General features: G+C 44.5%; 1 protein-coding gene across 1 annotated transcript; it reads left to right on the forward strand.

Moving 5' to 3' along the window:
• On the forward strand, positions 1–26,988 carry epha2b (eph receptor A2 b). The gene is made up of 17 exons (XM_030055964.1): positions 1–117; positions 819–898; positions 2,453–3,101; positions 16,693–16,848; positions 17,710–18,069; positions 18,338–18,468; positions 19,030–19,201; positions 19,829–19,919; positions 20,605–20,660; positions 20,764–20,889; positions 21,574–21,759; positions 21,857–21,918; positions 22,309–22,518; positions 22,685–22,834; positions 23,037–23,230; positions 23,997–24,152; positions 25,597–26,988. Exons 1-17 carry the CDS (start codon positions 33–35, stop codon positions 25,703–25,705), a joined length of 2,973 nt encoding a protein of 990 aa, XP_029911824.1. The 5' UTR covers positions 1–32; the 3' UTR covers positions 25,706–26,988.
• Positions 26,989–27,630: the final 642 nt, after the last annotated feature.

Here is a 27,630-nt window from a genome sequence, read left to right on the forward strand (position 1 = left end):
CCCGGACTGAGAGGACAGGGAAAGTTGGCCAAATGGCTTTTCTGGGGGGAGTCCGACGTTTATTATTTTCATATGTTTTCATTAACGGCATATTTATTACGCTGCAAACTAAAGAGGGTAAGTGTGTGTTTTGCCTGTGTTAAAAGTAACGCGTAAAGTGCAGCTTGGGCTCAGGTTCATTGAGCCATGCGTGCCATGTGAGGGAGAACTCTTTAACACCGAGCCACTTTAACTCCAACACTAACACTCATCCGGTCTTATATGACAGTGGTAACAGATTTAATTCTGAGCTTTGTTTTTATTATTTTTCTCAGTAAATTTGTGAATATTTAGGCTGCTCCATGTATATTTCTTCACCCACACCATGCTGAGATTTTACATGCGCTCCTCTCGGAACTCCGACACCAGCAGTGTGGAAGTTAGAGAAAGTTTTGTAGACTTCAATTTGCTTTCACTTTTTTTGCCTTTTTGTATTGTACATTAGTCTTATTAATTATCTTAATAACTATTAATTAATCTTTTGTCCAGATCTTGATGAGAACAAACTGACTTGTGCATAGAGTTAAATGAAATAATAAATTACCATTAACAGTCTGTACACACCATCTGATAAAACTAGCCTGGATCTGATTATATGCCACAATGACAAGCATGCAGCTCTTCCATAGGCAGCTATATTATCAACAATAATTTGATTGAGGAAAAAATGGATTACAGATCATGTAGTTTAATAGGCCGTCACCCCCCTGCTAATGAGTCCTGTCACAATAGTTTGGAAGGGTTAAACTCATGTGTTGAATCTTGTCTCTTCTCCGCAGAGGTGCTTTTGGACATGAGGGCATCGGGGAGTGAACTGGGCTGGCTAACGTGGCCCGTAGATCAGACAGACAAGCAAGGGGTAAGTGTGACTCCTGTCCCGGGTTTCCAGGTCCCATGTTTCCATTTTGAACTTGCCTCAGGATTCATGTGCATGAGGAAAAGCCAGGCAGAATTTAGCGCTTCCAGTGTTTTGCAACTCAAGATATTTTCCCAGTTGACTTTGGTTAATTAGCTGTTTGTCTCAAGGATGTCGGTTTTCTATAGCAAGAGCCTGATGGCTGTTTGGATATGGATATGTGAAAGGTCTCAGAATCTTATCAGGAGGCTGAGTTCCCTGCAGAGCATGTCTGGACTACACCGATAGACAGACATTATAGCTGCTAGCTCTGTACTGAGAATACTTGTGGCCTCTTGCGGTTTTAAGGCTTCAGCTCCAGAATTGTATGTTACAGTGCAATTAACTTTTAAAGTTTGCTGCATATGCTGCCTCTTGTAGGAGGTGGGGCTGTAAATGCAGCCAGTCTCTTAGAGATATCTTTTTCTTAACCAGGGGAAAATATCTATGTTTAGAGGCACGGCTACTGAATGGCCACATTATTGCATCCAGTTTCTGAGATTGTTCTCTGTAGTTTCGGCCGTATCATGGTTCCATAAGAGCTGACCCTTCAGGCTTATGCAAATTCACTGTAAATTGGCTCATTTCATGTGCTGATGACTCAAGGCATGTTTGGGCATGCTGGCAAGTCTCAAACACAGTCCACACCGACTCACCTGATTCCTTTTATAAATGTTCTCTGTTGAATCAGAATCACACTTGGGTTCCAGTTTTTGTGTAAATCTGGGGTTTTAAATTTGTCTGAGGTTTGTACTGTAGTGTTTTTGGGTTTCTTTTATTGTCCACATGTAGTCATGTTACTGTCATCATCATTTACGATGATTATCATTTTAGCTGGTTTTTAAATGCCCCTCATAAAAAAAAGTTCAGTTACAGTTTTATAGAGGCGTTGGTTCTGCTGTTGTACATCAAGTTTATATGTAGTGCCACACACTCAGCCAACAAAGCACATTCCTTTAATTAATAGCACAGTGGCAACATGCAGAGAGCTAACCACAGCCTCTCCCCATGGGGCCAATTGTTCTTCAGCAGCCAATGTTGTGTTAAAGCATGCCGTTACATTTTTAAAAAATATCTGTGGCAACATCGGGCATCAGGGTGCAACATTATTTGGATGAGATGCCAGCGGTGCCAACGCCATGTGCAAGACTGTTGAATCACCTTTATTCAATATCTCCTCGAAGTTCTTTCTCACACAAAGTCCTCTCTCAAGGCTTTAGTCTTAAAGCCCCTAAAGAAGAAAAATTCACCATGTCAATGAAATGCTTCATTGCAATGGAGAAGGATACCTTAAAATGTTCAGTGGGAGTAATTAGTGTATAGACCTGTGGGCTCCCCCACACGTGGATTGTTTTTGTTTCCAGCTTCAAATTTCAGTGGTTCTGGCCTGGACCCTCATGTGAAGTGGTGCAGTCACCCTATATTTTTGATGCCCCTATAGCACCACTATACTTTGGGGTTCCCCAAGGCTCAGTATGTGTACCTCTAACCTTGTGGGTTTATGTGGTTTTGTTTTAGTGGGAGGTTGTCCAGAAGACCCTGAATGGCTCTCAGTTCTACTCTTACTCTGTCTGCAATGTTGGGGAACGAGAGCAGGACAACTGGCTCCGCACCACCTTCATCCAGCGTCGTCCGTCGGCCTCGCGGGTGTTTGTGGAACTCCAGTTTATTGTGCGTGACTGCAACTCTTTTGGTGGCGTCTCGCTGACCTGCAAGGAAACGTTCAACCTCTTTGCCTCCGAGTCCGATGCAGACGTGGGCACTACTTTCCGCAAGAGCCAGTTCAAGAAAGTGGCAACCATAGCCCCCGATGAAATCACCAGCAAAAGTGACCTTCGAATCAACACTGAGATACGGGTGGTGGAGAGCCTGTCTCATAAAGGCTTCTACTTGGCCTTCCAAGATATTGGGGCCTGCGTTGCTCTTCTGTCTGTCAGGGTCTACTACAAAACCTGCCCTGCCAAAGTGATGAGTCTTGCGGCCTTCCCTGAGACTGTAGCTGGAGGTGAGAACCAGGCGCTCAGGGAAGTGAACGGGGTTTGCGTGGAGAATGCCATCAGTGAGGAGCAACCTCGCATCTACTGCACTACCGATGGGGAGTGGGTGGTCCCAGTGGGGCAGTGTCAGTGCAAACCAGGCTACGAAGAAGTCGAAGATGCATGCCAAGGTAAGGGCGTTCTCTCTCTGGTGGTGCTCCTGAATCTGTGGTATTTCTAAGTCTTTCTGCCCTCTGGCACTTTAGATCATGTCTGAGTATAAAACCAGGATATAGTTCCCATGACTCTTGTAAGCATTCAACCATTACTCACTGTTTAGCTTTGTTTTATAAATTAGAACAGGTTATATACCAACAATCTGGCAGACCGTTGGTATTTATTGTCACGGGTGTTATTTATCATTGTGTACTGGAATTCTCCCCTTGGCTAACACGGCTCCTCTGCAATGGAAGGAATGCTCAGGCCTACTTGTACATGTCATGGCATCATACCTGACCTTGAACCAATACCAGTAAAATGTGGGAACATGCTTTTTGGTTGCAACTGCGATTCAAAGGTGGACGTGTTCAGTTTCAGTTTAATTTTGAGTCACAGTCATATGTTTATTCAAGCCCTCTGATGAATTTTGAATTTTACAGGACTTTGTCAGACACCAACCCTGCCAGAGGTTTTTTTTTTTTACAGCACTTCCATTAGCGCAATTCATCAGCATATCAGTCAGTCACACCAGGTAGCTTCCTGCTCCCTCATTATCATCTATTTTCTTATCATGTATGATCAAGCCATAATGTAATCCTTTGACTTTGTAGTTATGGTGCAGTTGGTTTTTATGTCCTGAACAGAGGGCCTTTACTGTTGTGGGAGAGGCTGTCACAATGACTGAAATTGATCAAAGGCCGGTTCAGAAGCCACTAGGCTACTGTACTGTGATGGATTAGCATCTTCAAGGCAGACAGGGTGGGGGGAGGGGGCCGGAAGACACTTCTGAGTCTCTCTGTGACTTTGTTCATCACAAGCATCAGAGGCCAGAGGCCCTGCTCTGGCAGCCGGGCATGCCGGCTACATGTTCCCCTGTCTATCTCCTTCTCTTTCTCTCTCTTTCCATCCTCCCTTTTTCGCTCACTTACTGAGCCTCAGCATTGGGGTGTATTGTGTGACTCCAGCAGTGCATGGGTATGTGAATGTACTGGCTGGCAAGCAAGGGCCTGTTCAGATCTGTTCCATGACAGAACACCTAAAGACTCCCATCGACTTAACGCAACACACTCCTCCGCTCGGTTTCGGCACTCTCTCCCTCCCTCCCTCCCTCCCTCTTACACATGCACACACACGCACACACTTAGTTGCACAGCTACATGTTCCCCTAATCACCCTCACTTTTGCACACACACACACACACACACACACACACACACCTTGGACCACAGTTGTAAACCACAGGCAGCCTACCCCTAATAGATTTACTTTCCCAGTTAGATTCCCTCCCATTGGTAACAGACAGATATGAGCGATGAAGTTTTCTGTCAGTACGTCGTTTGAGCGGAGGGAGAGCGCCAGGTGAGCTGATTAGGGAGGAGGAGGAGGAGGAGAGGCAGGAAGGAATGAAAGAAAGAAAACGCATACAAAAGCAACAGGGAGTTTGTGTTTAGCAGAAGGGTGTGATTTTAAAACAGAGAGAGGTGCGGAATGGAATGTAAAGGTAGGAGAACAATGAAGCGCTGTGTTTCCCCCGTGAGGCTGCAGGAGCCCACCTCCGCCCCCCGCCGCCCCCTCGGTTGGTACATTCCTGTTCAGTTTGCTGAGGAGGAGCCTCCTAACATTACTCCAGACCTGTGGAATTCCCAGGGGGGAGAGCAGCTCCGGGTCAAGCCCTTGCATTTAAAAAAAAAAAAAAAAAAAAAAAGAAAAAAAAGAAAGAAAACCCCAAAAACCACCTAGATGAAGTCAGAAGGGAGGTCGAGGACGAGTGGAGCCAGTTGTAGATGAAGGTGGAGATAGATGACAGGGCAGACTCAGGGCTCTGGGTGGTTAGGGTGAGGGGCTCCACACCCCCCCCCCCTCCTCTCCTATATTGTTCTTATATTGCGCGCTGTCCGGGCAAAAACCACTAATCTGCAATTCTGCTGTTTTTGTAACTCGAGTTGAAAGTTTCCATGTTCCTTGATGTCTTGTCACTCTCACGACCCCACACTCCCATGCACTCCCTTAAAGTGCTAATCTGCATGTTTTGTGTGTGTGTGTGTGTGTGTGTGCTCATGTGGTGTTTTTGCTCTGCACCTCCTAGATTTCACTTTAGATTTCACATTAAAAGCATCACTTCCTCTGCAAGGGTTTTTTTTTTTTTTTTTCAGGAAAGACCTACCAGATGCTTGGAGTGGCAACTATTTTTATGTGTACCGCTGCCATGGTACATTAGCTGTTTAAAGTTAACAAACACTTCTCTGCAGAAGTTTGGATAAACTGAGACTGCTTTCGGCGTTTAACCTTTTCAATGCCACAAGCTGTCATAGTTAAAGGTATATTTAATACTGCTAACCAGCTATTTTTGCGAGCACATGTTGACTGGAGGAGCCAATAGGAAAAGCTCTTGCTAATGGTATGGTAACGTTGTGTAACACACCAGGACACGCAGATTCACTTTTTTCAGTCATGTCTGCTTTCAGGCTACAGCCACAGCACAGCATGTCTGCACAGCGCTCAAGCAAATGTGACACTTTATGACCCGGCTGACTTTGTACCACAGCAACCAACTAGAATTGCCATTTTATTCTTTACCAGCCAAATGACCATGGCAAACAGAGCACTGACCATTCTACTCCATTCAGGTTCAGTGGTTCAGAATTAATGCAGGTGGTTTCATGAACTGGATAAAGATTGAATCACTACTCTGTTATGGCAATTACTGATTAAAAGAGGCCAAATGAACACGTATTTAGTACAAAATGCAGATTATTATGCCATAATGAATGGGCCTCAGTGAGAAACTGCAACAAGAGCTGATTAGATTAGATTAGAAAGCTGCTTAGAGTTTGCGGTTTTCTTCATCAGACTGTGGATGGAAGTGTGAAGAAGAGCGCTGCACTTCCAACATGAGCTGTCTAGACATTAATAACTGCGCACACCAGTGGAGCAGCTCTCACTGTACTTTTGTATATTCTGTCCGGCACCAGTCTTGCAACGGGATGTGCATGTTTTTAATCTCCTTGGTGAGAAAACAAACATTCTTTTCATAATTCCTGAAAAAACACAGTTTTCCTTTTTTATGTAAGCGCTGTGGTTGGCTTTTAACTTGATGGTAGTGCTGTGGCTTTCCAGTTGTGACTCACTGTTGATGTGGATGCTTGCTGCATTTCATTAGTTGCTTCATTCGCCTGCGCTGACGCCCCCTTTGCCCCTGGTAATACGTAACAACGTACGTCATGTGGAGGCCACATGGAGATCGGACAGAAGTTAGAGGAGCAGGATGTTTAATGGAGCTCACTTGTCCTTGTACCCAGTCAGCTCACCTTTTGTTGCTTTTTATTTGGGCTGCAGCAGTTTTTACTTTTAAAAAATTTGGTTATTGATAATACTTCTTCTTCTCAATGTTTTTTGATAGGAAGGCAAGGTAATGCACAATTAGTAATTTCCTTACACTGATGCTATGGTATTCTTTAAATAAATAAAATTAATAATACATTTTAATAAATTAAATTAAGTTACCTCTATAAAATTATAAATACAGTTGTCTGTTTTTTTTATTACCAGATTTTTTTTAATACTTTTTCTGTTTTTTATTTATTTATTTATTTATTTATTTATTTTATTTTAAGGTCACTTTTTTGTATTTTTTATTTTTTTATTGTTAGCCATATTTTTTCTTTCTTTTTTCTTTTCTTCTTTTTGGCTGGATCATTGCCATCATTTCTTGCTCATTTGCTCATCACCTTTTTTCCCACGTTTTTGAAAGAAATGACGTGAACTTTGCTCAGCTTTCAAAGAGTTAGACACACCTTTCACAAGCATTTGAACTTGTGAAATCTGAAGTCGATCCAGGTTCCAAAGGGTTAACAGAGCTTCAAAAATAAAATCTTTTTGGTTGCGGGGGCCCTGTCCTGAGCGAGGCGGGGCTCTAGGCACAGTGCCTGGCCTGCCTAGCGGTGCCCACCGGCTCTGATGACGGCAGGAACTCGCCCACGGGCAAGTGACCAGGGGAAGTCAATGAGGGCGAGTTAAAGCTCTAATGAGACACAGCAACAGTTTTCCTCTGCTCCTCATCACAGCCTTCCTCAACCCGTAATGTTCCCAGGCCGAGCAGACTGCCATACCTCATGTCACCCCTTAAAGGGCCACAGACTACTCTGGTTGGCCCTTGGCTTTGTGCATAGCCGTCCACGTCCACACCTCATCAGCCACCGTTGAGCCCTGTGCACACACAGTATGGCTGACTAATAGGGCTGAAGCATGGAGCATGGCTTCCAAATGACCTTGTTTACAAATGGAGGCACAGTGTGGAATATTTGGACTGCTGAGGGTAGTTTCGGTGTCGTGGTGGAATGGCGTCCCGGTGGAACTGTCCACTCACTTCCAGTAAAGTTATTTTTCCTCCGGCCAAAGAGGTTCCAGTAAACTATTTTCTCTCTCTTTCTCTTCCTCCCCAATTTCCAGTGTCTCTCATCTCATCCTCAGCTGATGTAAGAGAAACAGTTGGTGACTTTAAGTTGTAGCTGTGTGACTGTGCACTGCGGTGAGTTATTTGTATGGGTAGTAATTGACTTGGGTGTGTATGCACTTCTTAAAGTGAAGTAACTACTGGTTCTGCATGCTTTTTTGTCTCCGTGCAAATCACATTTGCAACTCTCTTCCTTTCCTCCCATCTCCATCGCCTCCTCCCCGTCCCTGAACAGCCTTTCTATTTAAGGTCGACTTTTCCATCTCTCGTCTCATATTTATTTAATTGTTTCTAGTTTCAAAACATCATTCCCATCGCGATTGTCCAAACCCTAATGTAATTTTCTTTTCTAGAGAGACTGTTACACAAGCTGTCCTAAGTGCAACAAACTGGTAGACAAACAAAAGAGTTTTCAGCCTCGTGCTGTTTTTTAGCTGCTCTTCAAATCATGGAGCTGGTATTATTTTTGGCTGGGGTGCAGGTCTCGAATGTGACACCAATAGGGTTTAAACATCCCGTTTCACACGACCCAGATGGGACTATTTAGACTGTGTACTATTTTCTTGCCCTCCAGTCAATAAATAAATTTGTTTTCTCCACAACTGACTCCTGGAGATAAATAGGCTAAATCCGAACAGTGCTCCCAATCTGTGAACCATCTTGGTCGGGACGGAGAGTTATTTGTCTGGGGGGAAACATATTGGTCAAGAGACATAAACATTTACTATTGCTACAATGTAAACTTTAGTTGATTGTTTCATTGCTATTCTCAATGTGTCTTGTATGTGTTAAAGGAACATACCAGTGATTTTTGCATGTTTAACGTAATTAAAAAATGTCCATCTTTCGGCTATCATTTTTCAATCCAGCCATTGGTTTTCCATTCATTCCACTACGATATGAAAATGCACTGTCAGAGACGTCAAATTTTTTTCACACCGGTTTTCCATCACTGTAATAAAGTCGTCCACTTTAGTTTTCCTAAAAGCAGCAGGGCTCTTGTGCTTTTATGAATGAGTGAAACGATCCCTCCGCCAGGGAAAGTAGTGCTTGTGGAAATGGTTAGACAGCCAATTATCAGCTCTGTGGATTATAAATCGTGATGACTTTATCCGCCACGGAAGCAGAACATATTTGAAAAATGGGGTTTTTTGATTATACGCTGTAAAATCTTTAGTACCCCCGCATGATTTGCAAAATGGTTTGTTGCAAAGTAGAATGTGGGGAAATTGCAGTCAATGGGGCAAACATTCAAAATCACTGGTATGCTCCTTTTTAAAGTTTATAAGGGGAGATGGGATAATCCACTGCAATTTGTCACTTAGATATGCGCTGTATAGAAAGGCAAGTGTTCCCGGGTTTCTGTGATGAATTATTACCAGAAGTCTGGAAACCGACTTGTACCTGGAGCCAGCTTGTTGATTATCATCACCCTGAACCTTTTAAAACCAAGGGCTTGTGCAATTCCAGCTTATCTGATAGCGAGTGTACAGAGAGACGTGAACACAGGACCCCACCTCGGGATCTCAGGGATTTGATTTAGTTGACTTACAGTGGAGAAAAGGCCTGCGGATTGCGCATAATGGAATCATCTCACTCCCGTGGGATAATCCCCGTATCGAAATTTTCTGCTCTACCGAATTCCCTTGGCCCTTGATCCCTGCAGTCGGTCCACAAAAAAAAAAAAAAAAAAGTCGTTAGTCGTCGACTTATCTGACAGCGCTGCTCCTCATTTAGATGCACAGGCTGGATAGAACCTCTCCTTTTTCTTCCCTTCGCTCTCAGGAAGACGTCGAGGTTTGTGAAAGCCACCGTGATTACTTTGAATTAGCAGGCGCCTCAGATCTCGTGCCAAGGTAACGTCTGCCCGCTGGGCTCGAATTGAGGGAGTTGGTTAGATAATGGGGGGACTCTGAAGATGCTTTCAAGTGGTGTCATGCTCCGTCTTGTTTGGCTACACTCAGGAGTGAATGGAGCCCCGCCGATTTACTGTGAATTCCCAAAGTAAATGACATGAAATGTAGCAGAGTTGAGAGCTGGCAGCCTCTGTTGCTCTTTAATGTGGATTAGAGGAATGTCACTGTTGCGGTTTAATAAGCGCACCGTGTGTGCTAGTCGAGGCCTCGATATGTGTCAGATTGTACAGCAAGCGCTTGGTATCAGCCATTAACTGATATTGGATATTTGGCCCTTGGATGCACTGCGCCCCTAATTTAATGTTTTGCGGGATCAGTTTCAATGAGGAATGACAAGAGAGAGGGGGATTGACGTGCATCAAAAAATGATCCGAACCCACAACATCTTGGTAGCCCAGTGAAACATCAGGTTGCTGCACCTCCTAAAGTCAATCCCTCTGCTTTTTGAAAAGAGAGCTGGCACTAATCGCGGCGGTGTGTCATATGCACAAACATTTATCAGGAAAAGGGAGGACGGCGGCGTGAGCGTGCAAGTAGCAGGTGAGCCGAAGCTCAGGGCCATATGACACATCCTAAAGAAGTGTTTGCACACTAAACCAGTTCAACCTGGTTCTGGATCCATCAGACAGAAACATAAATGAAAAAAAAAAAAAAAAAAAAATCAGTCGACTGAACTCAGAGGTTGATGTGCCGCAGAAAAGGCAGTTGTCCCTGCAGCTGCTTTTTCCATATATGCCATATTTTAAAATGACAGTTGGCATATGTACAGCGTGAGCCCCGGCCTCAGGTGACGTGCGCTTTACTGCACTTTCATGAAGTATTCTTACATTTTTTTTGTGCGTGAGTAGTTTGGTGAATGGGAGGTAGTGGTGTTGGTGGGGGGGGGCACATTTCCTCTTGGTGACATTCCTTGGCCTGGAGGCTGTGGTGGTGGTTTGGGAAGGGGGGCGGAGGGGGGCTGTCCAGAGCAATGTGGAGGGCATTGTATTGTACTGCTGGAGTGTGAGGTCAGCACCCCCCTCCCACCCCCCGCCTCCCTCTATGTCAGTCAGTCAGTCGCTGCACCGCCCTTCCCCCTCCTCTCCCCCCCTCCCAGCCTTCACCAGCAACAGGACGAGCCGGAGCGGAAACCGGAGGTCACCTAATCCCGCGGTGACTCTCCAACCCGTTGGCTCAGGGCTTTCCATTGTCGCCCGGCGCTCGGCAGCCTCATTCAGCTGCTTTCCATGTTTTTTTGTCCCGCCCGATAAGTCATTTTGTTTATTGGTGCATTTGGCCCCATTTTTTGTGTGTGGGTGCAGCGGTGGTGTTTGGGGGGAGGGGGTGCTATCCAGGACCAGGAAGCAGACGGCTGTTGGCGTCCAGTGGATGTGACCTGTCAGGGTGGTGTGGCGGTGTTGTGTTTGCCACCTGGCTGTCTGGAATTCACCGAGACTCTGACCAAGTGGCCCGCCAGGCTCAGAGCGACGTGCAGACAGACAGTGAAAGCTGTTAGTCCAGTCATTTTATGAAAAAACCTAGGACAAATTACAAGAGAAGCAAACTCAACTGATTTTGTATCCTCAGTTTGTCCTGAGTGAGGGGGAAAAAGTCCCAAGAAATCCCATTGGTGGAAAGTTTTGAAAATCACCTATTTATGACCACATATTACCAAAAAACACTGTTTTTAACACACAGGGGAAAGGGGTTAAAAATTTTACTTTCAGATATCACTATAAAAATTCACAAGTTGATTACACACACAAAGACAACAAAAAAAGTCAATTACAAGTTCTTTGAATTATTCTGTTTACACATGCATATCACACATTATCTGATTTGATATGCGCTAATTGGAATATAAGGAATAAATGCCAGAAGAGACATTTAAACAGTAAATTAAAAGGTTATTATACATATAGTAACCTTGAATTAAAAGGTTACTACATAACAGTGAATTAAAAGGTTACTGTATATATAGTAACCTTTTACTTCACTGTTTAAATATCTGTTCTGGCATTTATTCCTTATATTCCTTATTAGCGCATATCAAATCAGATAATGTGTGATATGCATGTGTAAACAGAATAATTCAAAGAACTTGTAATTGACTTTTTTTCTTGTCTTTGTGTGTGTAATCATCTTGTGAATTTTTATCGTGATACCTGAAAGTAAAATGTTGAACCCCTTTCCCCTGTGTGTTAAAAACAGTGTTTTTTGGTAATATGTGGTCATAAATAGGTGATTTTCAAAACTTTCCACCAATGCGATTTCCTGGGACTTTTTTTTCCCTCACTCAGGACAAACTGAGGATACAAAATCAGTTGAGTTTGCTTCTCTTGCAATTTGTCCTAGGTTGACCCCAATTTTGGCCTAAAATGACTGGACTATGTCTGAAGGTAGAGGCCCGCTTCCTGTCGGCCTCTCTGTTCCAAACGCTTTCTCCAAGGTGTCCACGTCCGTTTTGAACATGGTTTGTGGCTCTTGGACTTGAGTTTCCACGAACTCTGTGTCCCGTCCTCCTCCTCCTCCTCTCGGAGCACGAGGGGACAGGGGAGTGCGAAGAGAAAGGGGATTAGGGAATTTATTGTGTTTGTTAACAACCCCAGATGAAAGCCTGAGTGCAATTGTAAAACAGATGTAATGCCCTTACAGCTGCTCCATTGGTCAACTAATCCTTTTGACTAATGTGACCCCCCCCCCCCCCCCCCCCCCATTCCCCCACAACAACCTCACTCCCATCAGCTCCTACACCTAAAGCACCCGCCACCCCTCCTCCTCCTCCACCACCTCGGTGACCTCTGGCTCATGTTACCAGCTCACCTCCCTCATCAGAGACCCCCATTGTCCCACCTCAACACCCCCCTGCCATGCCAGCTCCCCAAACATGCTAATGACACGTTGTCACCCGCATACAAACAAAATGACATGACATATTGCAATTACGGCTCAGGAATGAAAATAGGGGGGTTGGGTGGAGATGTGGAAGAGGGCTCGGACAAAGCGAGGACTTATTTTCCTGCAGATATGGAGGAAAAGACTCTGCCCTGATATGGATCTAGACATTGTATTTACTTCTTATGGATTTATTTTTCTCTTGTTTTTCTTGCTCCCTGACCATACTTCTGAATTTAACCTCCTTCCCCCTGAGACGAGCCACCGGCTGCTGCTGCTCTTTCTCCCTCCTCCTCCTCCTCCTCCTCATTGCTAGCATGTGTTTGTTTTATTTGGCCATCGACTCCCTGTAAGCCATGCACAGTTTAACTCACAACTACCCCGAGGCAGACATGACCTTTTTAGCTTTAAAAGCTGGAGTTGATTGTGAGGGGCCACATACTCCTTAGGTCCTGGGAGAAGGGAGGGAGGGGGGGGGGTTCTGTTGTCAAGCCACCATGTTACCCATTCATCCATCTATCCGATCATGCATTCATCACTGTCTCCATCTCATCCATCTCGACCCCTTGCCGACAGACCGGGGCCCCTCAGGGCTCCCACTCCAGAGCCACTCGGGGCTCCCAGAAAGCAACAGGTCCCGGCACTCACTCTTGGTAAACAAACACGGAGCCACTCAAGACGCACGGGGCCTCTCAGATGACAAACCGTGCCTCCGTCCACGGCGAAAGGGAGGAAAAAAGTCGGCATTCGAAGTTTGTCAGATGTTTCAACTCAGAGGAGACTAAGAGACTTTTGTGCATGAGAGAGGGGGCGCAGAAGCCGAGGCGGGGGGGCTGCTGCGCCCGTGTACATGTCGGGTCAACAGATTGCAGCTTCCTTTTCGGTTATTATTCTGCCTCGGGACTCTCTGCTCTCGGTTCTTCTCTCGCTCGGGCTCTCCTGTGTTTTGCACGCTTTGATTGGCTGCTGTAGGAAGGAAGCGCTGCGTCAGCCTCACACTTCCTGCTTCCTGTTGTGTCCAGCAACAATCCAAAGACAAAGTCCACCCCCCCCCACCCTCCTCCTCCCACCTCCCACCTCCTCTGTGCAACCAGGAACTTTTCCTTTGACTGGACTTTGCTCTATTGTCGAGGAATCCCCTTGTTAAATACCTCAACGCCCAGTCATCTACTTTTCATTTGCTGCCTCTGTGACTTGTAAGACGCACACACGGCCTCGTTTGGTGACCTTTTATAGGAGAAACGGGCTGAAACTGAAACTACTGCGACGGCTCGCTGCTTCGGGCCTCCTGTTGGGTGGTGTACGCTGGAATGCATCTTGATTATAGAGTCGGCTCACAGTGTATGGCCTTCATCCCCGCAGCCCCGACCACAATGCATTGCAGCCGGCCCCGTAGCGCCAAAAAGAGGCTAGTCCCTCTCTATTCAGTTGCCATGTGGCATCTCGGCTATTCCCATCTGCAGCGATTGTGTGTGTATGTTTTTTCTCTCGGCGCTTTGAATGGCATGGCATTCTCCTTGCCTGCTGGTCAGCGGTGAATAGCAATGTTAATGGGTTAGCTGGGAGTCTTTTTAGTGAGGAATGGGAGGAGGGAAGGGAGGGGACGAAGGAATTTGGGGATTACGAGGAGGAGAGGTACGGGTATGAATCGGGGTTTGAGGCGGCAGCTGTTCCTCCTTCTCAAAGGCAGGAGTTCGCCCTCTCCTATCTCTTTTCTCTTCTGTCCTCAGCAGGATACAGTATTCCCTCTTCTTTCTTGTCTTCCTCGGCCCTTCTGTTCTTTCACCCCTCTGCATTCTGCCTCACCCGTTTTCGGGTAGTTAATGAGTAGCGGTGGCTGTTAGTGAAACAGCTGGCAAACAAAGAGAGCAGAGGTTGTCTTGAAAGGAGGAATGAGTGACACGCGGGGCTATTGGACGAGGCCGCACTCCGCAAAATTCCTCCTCATGTTCATAGTTTTGGTTGTTGTTTGAAATTTTCATTGCCCCGCTCCACAGTTCACGCACACCTATCTCTTTACAACAGCTGGCTCCGGCACAACTTGGTGAACCGCAGTCAAAGAAAAGCTTGAATGGGAGTCGAAGGGAAACTCATGGTCAATCGGGTAAATCCCCTTGATATGCTGTAAATGGACTGGGAGCCGTGTGCTTTCCATAGTGCGTGTGGTCACTTGTGGCTTTCGAGCGAACTTCATTCATCTCAACCACAATGAAAGCTGGGCATGGATCAATCAGGGCAGCGTGGCTCTGAGACGCTAATACAGCCCTCATCCCCGGGGCTTTGCTTTGCTTTGCAGCTCACCTTCTGGATGTCAAAACTCCACGTCTGCCATGAACTCGACGTGGTTCACCTCTTCTCTCCGGTCTTTGGCAGGAACTCTCTCTCTGTATCTTTTCAGCAATCTGCTGTCATTCAAGGAGGGCAGAATGACATGGTTAAAAAAAAGTCATATTGGGATTCATTTTAAAGATGAACAAAGGAGAGGGGGAAATTCAATGCGTTCACATAGAGATCATTTAAATGTGTGAAAAGGATGATGATGTGATGTTTGCTTACATCTGGAAAATACAATTTGTAGGCAAAGGCATCTCAGTAGGGCCATAAAACCTTCTTTGCAACGTTGTTTCATCACACATTTTACCTTTTATCTAAGAAACTGCAGCTCCTGCGATTTGTATTTTGTGGATTCTCTAATATTTTAATGATTAGTTCAGCCTTACATTCTAGCTAAGAACATTTCCTCTTTCTCCTTTGCATTATCTCATTCTGGCTGTTCCAGTTCTCCATATACTCTCTCCTTCCCTCTTTGCTCAGTTTTCTCTTCAGCTGTGCTTTAAAGTAAGCATTCATTTGTATTGTCACAAATTCTGACATCCACCACACTGCAAAAAGTCAAAATCTTACCAAGATTATTTGTCTTATTTCAAGTCAAAATGTCTTATTTCTAGTCAAAATATCTCATTACACTTAAAATAAGACATGATCAGCTCAGAATTTTCACTTGTTTCAAGTGAAAATCTACTTGAAACAAGTGAAAATCAGCTTGAAACAAGAAACAAATTTTTGCCAATGGAACAAGCAAATTTTTCCTTGTGACACAAGTGAACAAGTAAAAATTTAATTTAATTAATTAATTAATTTCTGAGCTGATCATGTCTTATTTTAAGTGTAATGAGATATTTTGACTAGAAATAAGACATTTTTACTTGAAATAAGACAAATAATCTTGGTAAGATTTGGACTTTTTGCAGTGCACCAGCTATTTAGATGCTACAGGCGAACGACTCAGAAGGAAATTTGTGTTTGGCTGACGTTGGGGGGGCAAGAACAGGTGACGGGGAGAGGACATAATCCCTCTTCTGATGTCAAATTTACCCATCGACAGGCTTGTGTGCATGTATGTGTATCATGTGCATACACGCGTGTGTGTACTACATACATGTGCGCGTGTGTGGATGAACGTGTGATAGTGTGAGGACATGAGCAGCAGCCATTGGAATGTTTTCCAGAGAGTTAAAGGGGGGCCTTCTCATTTTCACTCTCCTTTATGGTGCGCTCGCTGAGAAATTTCACACCGTATTAAGTTCATATTTCACCAGCGCTATGCACAGCTGGATCCTCTACCTGCTTTCCTTTATTCCAAGTTGGACGTGTGAAATTAGATGTCATCTTATCTAAGCGATACAGTTTCAAAAGTCGGTGTGGGGGTCTCCAAAAAGGAAAAAAAGGACTATTGAGGGGAGCGCCAAATGGGACGCGCCGAGTCGAGCTCTCTCTCTTCATGGTCTGCTCGTTTTTGATGCTTTCCTGATTTTTTGTCAGCTTTGTTTTCTCTTGTGTTACAGCATTGATGACTGGCTTACTGTCGTGGAATGTGGGATGACTGGTTGTGTTTGTTGAAAGAGACACAGTGAGAAAGAGCAGCAGAGGGGGGATGGTTGCGAAGAGTAGGAGTGCCGGCTAAGCAGGGAGTCTGGCTTTGTTGCTGGGGCGGAACTGAGCAATGCCACAGATGGAACGGGCAATGTATTAATCAGAAGAGTCAACACTGTGCAGAGCCTTGCCTCTGTTTTCCCTCCCATATCTCAGGTCCAGTCCAAATCTGACCTTTAGCCTCAACCTAAGATAGTGTCTACTCAATTTTGTTGTCTTGCAAGCAAGGTGAAAAGTTCAGTGTTACTACAGCACCACAATCTGTCAAAGAGACACGTGATCTTGACGAAACAGATATACAGCTATAGATTGTGTCATATGGACGGTGCCTGAAGTCAGTATTGTCCTTGTTCATTTCCTCATGCCAGTGTCCTTTTCTTTTTACAGAGTGCAAGCCTGGGTTCTTCAAAGCGGCAGCATCTGGTGCAAAGTGTGAGCCGTGTCCTGCCAACACCCAGGGGCTTGGCTCTGGGGCGCTGCTTTGTCCCTGTATGGACGACTTCTTCCGGGCTCCTGATGACCCTCCTACTGGACCCTGCTCAGGTGAGGAGCTCCCCCCAGCATGCTGATGATGTATTTTGCACACCGAGACCACACCAGTGATTTTGAATGTTTGGCCCATTTATGAAAATTTGCCCATATTTTATATTGCAACAAACCATTTTACAAATCATGTGGACATACTAAACATTTCGCAACATATAATGAAAATTCCCCGATTCTTAAATTTTAATTTTTGTTTGAAACTGCAAACGTTTCCCAGGACACTACATTCAACACAACAGTACTGCTGCTTTGAGGAAAAGCAGGCTAAACTATTATTAGTTACTTAACTACTATTAGGCTAAACATGCAAAATCACCGGTATGGTCCTTTTACTCCAGAAAAGGCCGGTAGGTTTGGAGGGATCTAAAAAGGTTCATAAGCCATCAATTTCATGGGGTAAAAGTGATAACTTCCTTGCATGATTTTCTTAGCGTCATTGAAAATCTAAACACTGCTGTCTAGAGAGACGAAATGCTATAATTTTTCTTGTTGCACTTGTTGCCTCTACACATACTAGTCAGAATGGCAGAATTGGTTTAAGGCGCCAGGATTCCTGGTCTCCAAATAGAAGTGTGGGTTTAAATCCAACCTCTGATGAGCAGTTTTGATACTTTGATACTATTTAGATGTCAGTTTCCCTGCGATTTCAGACTCTTCGGGCACACTGTAAAATTCAAAATAGCAGCCAGTTGACTGCACTACGGCGGTGTAGTGTTAAACAAGTGTCTCTAGACAAGAGGAGGAAAAAACACGAGTCACAAGTGGGGTTCATTATCCAAAACAAAGAGCAACCCTCTCCTGCCATGTCTGTTTTCCATCTAAAGTCCCGTGGCCTTTTCCTTGTCAATGTTCCCCAAGGCTTGCCCTCTGCTCCACGAGAACTTGTGGCCACCACGACCCAGCTCTCAGCAGGTAAACTCCTCCTCTCTTGGAGCGCGCCTGAAGACACCGGCGGTCGGACTGACATCACCTACAGCGTGGAATGCCAGCGCTGCGAGGGCGCTGTATGCCAGCCCTGTGGAGAGAAGATCCGCTATGACCCGGCCAGTGCGGGCCTGACTGACACCAAGGTTTCAGTGAGCGAGCTCGATGCCCACCTCAACTACACCTTCACTGTGGAGGCTCATAGCGGCGTGTCGCAGTTCGCCAGTCAGGGAACACCACGGGCCAACAGGCCACCTTCCACCAGCGCCCTGACTACCACTCTGCACTACACAGGTGAGCGAGGCTGATATGAAGCAGTGCACTGATGCTATCTGTGCTGCAGTAATGGCAGATGATATCTACGATGCAGCTCTTTCAGTTGAGTTATGCTTCAGGAATGACATAAAATTTCAGATCTTGTCAGTGTTGGACGCAGTTTTGCTTTCCAACTTAACTGATTTTTATCAGCTTTCCCTGAGCTTTTTCAAATGCGGCAGGTCTTGTGATGTATTTCTTAGGAATGACTTATCTTTTGCAATCATTTCCTTCTCCCCATCCACAGACCCTCCCAAGGTTACATCCATGCGCCTGGATGAGAGAACCCCCACCAGCCTTTCCCTTTCCTGGGCTATATCCCCCCGCCCACCGGCCCAGCACCGACCCATCCGCTACGAACTCACCTACCGCAAAAAGGTACAATGCCTCACTTTAGTGTTACATTTACTGACATGAACAGTATTCCTTTACAACATTTTCATATAAAAATGTCTAGTTGGCTACTGTCAGTCATCAGCTGATGTAACAAAATAGCGATTCGGTCTATATCCTTCGAACCCTAGTGTCTTGTAGGCCTTTCCTCGGTAAAATCCTCTTATACATAGAAGGTGATGTTTTTTACATTTATGATTTGATTAGAATAAACAGAAAAAAGACCAGTTAATTGCTGATAGCAGTGATAGCCACTATGGCTAAACAGACGAGTGAAAGAGAACGTCAGACTTCATCAATAGAAAATCCACTGAAAAGGACATTACCATACTGGATATACTGTTAGACAAATGGTCTCTGGGGTGTTTGTGCAAAAGCACCACAACAATTAGTGGTTATCACCAAAAGACCACCAAGTAACGCACAGACTGCTACTTTAATGGTCAAAAATAAATCTGTTGATAGCCTGTATCCTAATAAACAGCACCTGCTCTTTCGCTGAATTTTGGCGAATTTCTCACTGTTCGGTCCTGCTCTGTCCCACAGGATGACAATCTGGACGTGACCACCTACACTGTGCTGCTGCTGGAGAAGAGCTCAGTGCAAATCAATGACCTGGCCCCAGGCACTGCCTACCTGTTCAGGGTCATGGCGCTCGGCAATGAGGGGACCCCCGGAGGCTCCAGCATGGAGGATGAGTTTGAGACTCTGCGAGAGGGTATGAAAGGGGACAACCACAGAGACCTGTTGTAGTAGTCAAAAAGTTCTGGGGATGTTATTGTTATAATTGGCCTCATAGCTCAATATCTTTTGTATTATCCAATGTATCATCTAGTTCATATCTATAGAACAGCTTGACCGCTTGAAGCTGGCTCAGCATAACAGAGAACAGATAAAACAGGAACCAGATGTAACTTCTCTATCTTGTTAGTTAGGTCTGTTGCATTAGATACACGCCCAGTCAACATTCACACAGTAGTATAATACATTCCAGAAACAAGGCGTGGACAGTGGTTGGCCTGTCCATGTCCGGGTAACTGACCAGTTATACTTGTGTAATTGTGTGTAAGTCCAACCTTTGTACGGGGCAGGCCCAGCCCGAGAAGATAAATGTGTATCATTTTCTAATATCGGGACTCATTTTGACTGAGATCCTGCGAGAGCTCTGTCACTCTGAGCCCAGCACTGCCTTACTTTATATGTGACCATAATGAATATTTCATCTGAGAGCTGGAGATTGACTCTGGTTTGTTCTTGGGCTTTCAACAAAAGAATCAGTGCTAACATTATTGTGATTCCAGAAGTGTGTATGTGTCTAAAACAAGGATTTACTTGTCTTTTCCAGCTCAAAACAACACTGCAATTATCTTCGGTGCCGCAGTTGGAGGTGCAGCCATGTTGTTCATTGTGGTGGTGGTCCTGCTTGTACGCAAACGGTCAGTAAAAGCCCCTTCTGCTCCCCTCCCTCTATTTCTGTTCTGTTAATCAGTTGTAATACACCCTCCTTCACTGGCTTCCTCTTTCATTCTTACGCCTTTCCTTTGTGGGGCCTTCAAATGGCCTTTGCATTTACTCTCTCCTCACCTCTCTCTTTCTCTTTTCCTTTAGCCAACTCTCGCTTTCTCTTTATCTGGATCTGTGTCCCAGAATTAGTGTTGAATGCACCTTGTCATTGCTCAATGGTTATATTCTAGGGAGCGTTGGGGCCTTTGAAAGGAAATGGGCCCAGAGTGGCACATTGTTGGTGATAAGAGGCGCTTAGCTCTTTCTGTACCAGACACTAGGTAGGCACTTTGTAAAGGTGACCTGGGCCTGTGCTGTAGTAGACTGTAGCCTGTCTGTCCCCGGCCTGCCTGTCTTTCTGTCTTTAAATCGGCTTGGCAAACACAGTCTGCCGTCGGCCTTTATCAAAGGGCTGTGTGTATCTGAATGGAGCCAGTGCCACAGTGTCTTGAGCCTTTGAAAGCGCAAGTCTCAAAGGTTCTTGAAAAATCGTTACAATGGTTGCTATGCGCCATTGGGATTTAACCAGGCAAATCAAGCAAATGATACAGAGATGGAAGTACAATTGTTGTTGTGAAGTGGGATATTAATTTGCAGATGTTTTGATCTTTTCTTCAGGAGAAGGAACTCTCATACCAGACAAGGACCAGAGGATACCTACTTCTCCAGTTCAGGTAGACAAAAGAAAAAGATTCCTTCTCCCGTCTATATGTCTTTCTCTTATTATTTTCTTCCTTTTTTTTTTTGCTAATGCGTGGCTATTTCTTTGTCTTCCAGAGCAACTGAAGCCTCTGAAGACCTATGTGGATCCTCACACATACGAGGACCCCAATACAGCCATCCTCAAGTTTGCCAGTGAAATCCACCCTAGCCACATATCCAAACAGAAAGTCATTGGAGCTGGTGAGTGACAGCACTGTTGAAACAGTCTGCTTTAGGGCTTAACTTGGAGATGCTGAGAGATTTTTCCAATCCCCAAAGACACTGTTTATATTGTGTGTTTTCTACAGCAACATTTTGACTGACAGTGGTTACTTTAGTGCGATTATCATCTATGTGGCTGAGCTCTCACACAACAAGTTTAGACATTTTTTTTGTGTGGCAATTTTTGGCTGCGGTACACATGCGTTTTGGCTGACACACTCAAAGTCAACATGAATAATTAAACACAAGAAGCTGTAGCACAGGCAGAACAGAGTTGTGGAAGGATATCGGAGCACCTTGTCCGTAGATAAGTTCATTCAAGTGTGACCACCTTTACCCTTTGAACTGACAACCTTTTATTCAACGCACGCACCCTCCGCAGTTCCCACAACCCCCCCCTCCCTTCATGTGACAGCTGATTCCCATGCTCCCTCACCACAGGCCTTCCACCCATTTTACAACATTGCCTCCCTCAACACTGAGCCAGAACACACCTCTGTGAAAAAGCCTCAGGCAAAACAGCCAGGGAGACTTCCTTGTTTACTTTCTCTCCATTACACAAAAAATCCCTTGCAGCTGGAAATCTGAGAAGTCCTATCAAAACCACATTCATGTGATATCTCATTCCTAAATCAACTCTTCTATTGATGTTGCTCTCCACAGGGGAGTTTGGCGAGGTGTATCGTGGTATTTTGAAGGTGCCGGGGAGGAAGGAGGTGGCGGTGGCTATCAAGACACTGAAGCCAGGCTACTCCGAGAAGCAAAGGCAGGACTTCCTCAGTGAAGCCTCTATCATGGGCCAGTTCTCCCACCAGAACATTATTCGCCTGGAGGGGGTGGTCACCAAATGTAAGAACCTCCACTAGTTTTCCTGTTATCATTGTCCTGCATTGGTGTTGTGTCTGCTAAGCGGTGGGTGATGCATATGCTGTTTCTTTTCTTGCAGTCAAACATGCCATGATTGTGACTGAATACATGGAGAATGGAGCACTGGACAAGTACCTTAGGGTAAATTCCTTACACACCACATGCTTCCATGAAAATGACATTTACTATTGTTACAGTATTCACAAGCCATGCCTTTTGAACATATATCAATTAGGTTCCAACTAGTATGGGTTTTTCAAGGCTTTTGCCTGGATTTTTAGACTAAAATCACTGATTGCCAGTATTCTCTGTCTTTGAATTTGACAGTTTTTATGTTTCATTTTCATTCAGTGGTCTCCTAGGGTTTTATGATCGTCACTACAGAAGAATTTCTGAAACAGCATTTCAGCCATAATGGGACACTAAAATAATCAACTGAAACCCAGACTAAGGAAATTGTTTTAGGGTTGGCTGCTCTAGGCTGATACCACCTCCCATTGCATTGAATATTGGTTTGTCTACATGAATTAGGACCATGATGGTGAGATGACATCCTTCCAGCTGGTGGGCATGCTGCGTGGCATTGCTGCAGGCATGAAGTACCTCTCTGACATGAGCTACGTTCATCGTGACCTGGCTGCCCGCAACATCCTGGTCAACAACAACTTGGAGTGCAAAGTGTCTGACTTTGGCCTGTCCCGAGTACTAGAGGATGACCCTGAGGGGACGTACACCACCAGCGTGAGTTGATATTGGACATGTCAGCTTTAGGCTCAGAGATTCACTTAGCTAACTTGTACAGTTTGATAGTGAGGGATATGGATTTACTCATATTTTATATTGTTAACTTCATTGGGGAACTGTTTTTTAAAAATCTATCATGAATAATTTGGCATTACTTTAACAGGGTGGTAAGATTCCCATTCGTTGGACGGCTCCAGAGGCTATTGCTTACAGGAAGTTCACCTCAGCTAGCGACGTGTGGAGTTTTGGGATCGTCATGTGGGAGGTCATGGCCTTCGGGGAAAGGCCGTACTGGGACATGAGTAACCATGAGGTAAATGTCACCACTAATAGTAACATTACCAATAGTACTGTTCTTGTACATTCTGCTGTGATTGCTGTGCAATGCCAAAAATCTGAAAAGAAATGCGAGTGTTGACAGACATTTTAGGAACTTCATGTCAGCGTTAACATTGAATGTGTGAAGCCTGCAAGTGAGGACAGATCTGAATGGTTACCTGACAAACTAATTGCAGGTGATGAAGGCTATCAACGAGGCTTTCAGGCTGCCGGCGCCTATGGACTGTCCCTCAGCTGTCTACCAGCTGATGCTGCAGTGCTGGCTCCAGGATCGCTCCAAGAGGCCTCGCTTCCCTGACATCGTTAGCCTGCTGGACAAGCTGCTGCGAAGCCCAGACTCCCTGAAGACCATCGCAGACTTTGACCCACGGTAAGATTTATTTACACACCAGAGGCAGGGCTAAAAAGCTTTTTTTAAATACTGACTATAGTAGCTGCCACAACTAAAAACAACCCTAACCCATGGCAGAAACTCCCACAGTACAGCTGATATCTTCCACACAAACTTTTCATAATGAAACGATGAACTACTGCCATCGTTTCTTTTACTACTATCTTAAATTTCATTATGATTGATGTTCAAGCAGCCTGTGCCAAACCTCACATCTCCTTTGTTGTACTGGACTTAGTTGGCTCACAATAAGTGGACTCTTAGAAAGAGCTGTGCACTGTCCAGAAAACACCAGGTGGAGTGCTTTTTCCACAATTGCATTCCTCTGCCTTAATTTGGTTTTAATGTAAAACAAGGTACTGGTCATTTAGTGGGGTGGGGGGCAGAGTATTGTGAAGACAGCTAATTACAATTACAAAAACGACTGCAGCTGACACCTTAAGTGCTGCATAGCCAAGGCAAGTGTAGGCCAAGCTAATGAAAACACATGTCATGCCTGCATTATTTTATGTGGTTGTGTGCATGTATGCATGTTTTCGCCTTTGTGTCGGACCATTAACTCGAGAAACGGTGAGAAAGGACAAAGGCCTGTCGAGTTCATATCTTAATCGGCTCTCGCTCTAAACTGCACCAACTGGTTTTTATCACAGCGTTTCCTGAACAGTAATTACAGTCCCCAGCCTGTGCCTTTGTTGTGGAAAAGCCTGGTGATGATTAACATTTGGATCTGCTTTCTTTCTTGCAGCGTATCCATCCGCCTGCCCAGCACCAGTGGTTCAGACGGTTCCCCCTTCAGGTCAGTGTCAGAATGGCTGGAGTCCATCAAGATGAGCCAGTACAGTGAGAACTTCACCTGCGCCGGGATCGTCACCATGGACCAGGTCTTGCAGATGAAGAATGAGTAAGTTAGATTTCAGTTACAGGTTTATTTCTGATGAGGACATTAGTTTTTAGGTGTAGTTTTGGCAGAGAGGAGCATATGTGTTATGAAATAAAGCTGTGCTTTATAGCCACAATGTTATAGGGATATTTTTCTTCCTGCTTCTAGACTGTTTTTGAGTGTCCCGTAGTATGCTTTGTTTTTGTTTTCCCAAAATGTTCAGTTTTAACAGCCAGCCGAATAGTTTGTGCACAATATAATCTCCAACCTCACTTACAACTTGAGAAATGGTTGAGATGGAAAAAATAATGGATAGAAGGAGAAGGAGTAGGCTCATTTGTGGCTGGTGGTGGTGGCTTGTGGTCGATCCATTCCTTATTCTCCCTCCCTCTTTTTCTCATTCTTTCTCTCATCCCTCCCTTCACCCACACACTAGCTGCCCTGGGCAGCACTTTTGCTATAGCCCTTAAACCACCGGTCTTGCCTGTTTAGGGCAAAGGCCTTTGTGGCTGCTCCAACATTAAAGGAGGGTAGAAAGAAGAAAGAATAGCCTGTGGACCAGGAGGAACTTAAGGAGATCAAGGAACTGAAATAGATGGACGGGGCTTGAAGCCCCAGTGTTGGCATGTTGGTACTTCTAGAAAGATTGAAGAGGTGCGCTCAAAATGGCCACTTGACTTATCACAATGCAGTTTTAGGCAATTATCGGACTAATTGGATCTTCTCAGATTTGTAGGAGGAGGGTCATTTTGTGAGACGATCTGAACTCTTTGGGAAAAACGGTTAGTGCTGCATAAGGGTATTTTGGAGCAATAACGAAGCCCAGACGTTTTCCCTAACCACATGGCCCACCAAAGGAACCCCCTCCCTCCCCTCCTCCACCATAGTATACGTATCACAGTTCGTCTTGGTTATGATTTGAGAGGATGGGTAGGTTGGGAAGCAGACGACAAACTCTTTTGAAGTGTTTGTCATAGTCAGCGGTGTGATTTCACGGCCTCGTGTTTCCATCTCCAGTCATCTGGTAGCACTCTTGGAAAACCAGCAGCTATTTACGACCTACCGTCTGCTTGCCAGAGAAGTGATTCATGGTCAACAGGGAGAATCCTCATTAAGTAATTAAGGCTCTAATTAAAGCTTTGCCTTTAGACTGGTATGTTGCACGCCTTTTACAGGTTTGAATCATGTGCTTCCGAGGAGTGAAACTTCCATTATTACCCTTTAATGTTCAAAACAAAATGAAAGTGGAGTATAAAGTTGGAACACACCCCACCTAGCCACAGCGGTGCAGTGATCAGGCCAGACGTGAGTCGAGTTGGCCATAGGCTAGTGATTCATCACATTGGATCAGCCAGTGATTACTTCAAGAGAAGAGCGGAAGGAAGAAAGGAAGGATGTGCATGAAATGTGCTGGAACAAACTCGACATGTGACTTTCCTTACACTGTCCTTTCTCTCTTTCACAGGGATATCAAGAATATCGGCGTGAGGCTGCCCGGCCATTTGAAAAGAATCGCCTACAGCATCCTGGGTTTGAAAGACCAGACCAGCACCCTGAGTGTGTTTGCTGTGTGATCTTCTCGACAGCGAAGTGAATCTTAAATCGGGCACTGAACCAGGCAGCCCTCAGACTGAACTTTGAACTCTAAGCTGAGCTGGAGTGGAGCTGCAGGGACGGCTTTGGATTGGCGGAACCAAATTCAACGCGCCAACCCTCAGGGCCGAATGAAACAGACTGACTTACTGTACATTTTTATTTCACTGAGATTTGTAACAAATTTCTTCATCTTATCTAAATGGGAATGGAGCAAAAAAAATACAGCAATAGATGTATCAAGTAGATTGTGTATATTTAGATATCTATTTTTTATTATCCACGTCTTCTGTACAGATACCATTCATCACTCATGTGTTTATTTTTTATCGTTCCTTTTGCATTCCTGCTTCATAAAACTCAAGAATCAAGCCACATCACGGGATAGCTGAAATTGTGGTCCTTACAAAACTGCATCTCGGAGTTGTTGCATCGAAATATCAAACAAATAAGGAAAGCACAGTAAGTGTGATTGTATGCGAGCAGCGGACTCCAGACTTGGCTGAGTTTGTGGTTGGTGCTGATGTCATGACATCTCCCTTTAATTGGCACTTTGGTCCATTTCCTCTTAGACCAGTGAGGATAGAGCATGGAGTGGGCTGGAATGAGCTTGAGCTGGCCAGAGGTTAGAGACGGCGTTTCTTAGGTGTGTGAATGCAGGCGGACTCGTGTTGAGCTGGCTGGTTTTAGTCACTGGCTACTGTTGGCCTGCCACTGGCTCTGTTCAGAGATTAAGCTATAATCATATAATTGATGTTATATGAAAAAGGAGAGGGCATATATGAGGTACTCTTCGTGTATTTCTGTAGACACTTTTTTTTTTTTTTTTAATTTTTTACCAAAAGCATTGGTATCAAGGACACCACTTATAATGTAGCACTTGGATCAGGAACCATGCGGTCTTGGGTTGTCTGAGATTAAGTTGAAAATGATCATCTTTCCAATCATGCTCATAACTGGAAGAAAGATAGTGATTCGGAGTGAAAAAAAAACACATGCAAGTGAGAAACTGTATTTGAATGAAATAAGTACGGTTTTCATTCGGAATACATGTTTTTGCCAGTTGTACCAACTCAGTCTATCAAGCGAGAGGGTGAAGTTTGCCAAAATGCAAATGCCAAAAAAAAAAAGAAAGAAAGAAAAAAAGAAAAGATTTAATGATGACACTTGTTGTGGTTGTGATAATTTCATGCTCGAGTAAATTACAGTTTGGTTTGGAATTTCAACGTCTCATTTAGTTGTTGTTTTTTTTTTTTTTTTTTTAGAACATAGATAAATATTCTTTGAATTGGTTTCTCCAGATTTCTATGGGTTTTGAGTAACATTTGTGATGGGATGAAACTACACGCTTGACAGCTGAGCTTGCTGTAAACCTCTACTCGTTCCATGCATTCAGTTACATGTAAAGTGCCTGCTTATGGAATAACAGCGGGAGTTTGTTTTGGTTCGTATTAATGAAGCAGCTCTCCCATGTAGTGGGAAGTGTATGGTGGACCCTCTCCCCAGTGCTCTTAATTGATGACTGCAAATCATTTTGTTATTAATGTACAACTTCCTTTACTTGAATTTTTTGCTGTAATTTGTTTGTAAGATGCACCAATTATTTTTATGTAGCAGGTAGATCCATCTTTGGAAAAGGGATTTTTTAAAAATTACTACTCTGGTTTACTGGCTGCAACTGCATTTTTTTGACCTTTTGTGTGAATTGACACTTTATCATATTACCAATTTCTTTTCTTTTTTTTTTTTTTTTTTTTTTTGTAAATTTCCCAGTGACTGTGTTGATTTAGGGAACTTTCTCCCAAGGGATATCTCTCACTTTTTGCTGCCTTTCCAGACATTTGAGAGTTCCTTCATCAAAAAAACAAACTCCTTCCTTTTTGCTTATTGTTTTATACTGTATTTA

Source organism: Myripristis murdjan, chromosome 7 (genome assembly GCF_902150065.1).
Source record: "Myripristis murdjan chromosome 7, fMyrMur1.1, whole genome shotgun sequence".
NCBI lineage: Eukaryota > Metazoa > Chordata > Actinopteri > Holocentriformes > Holocentridae > Myripristis > Myripristis murdjan.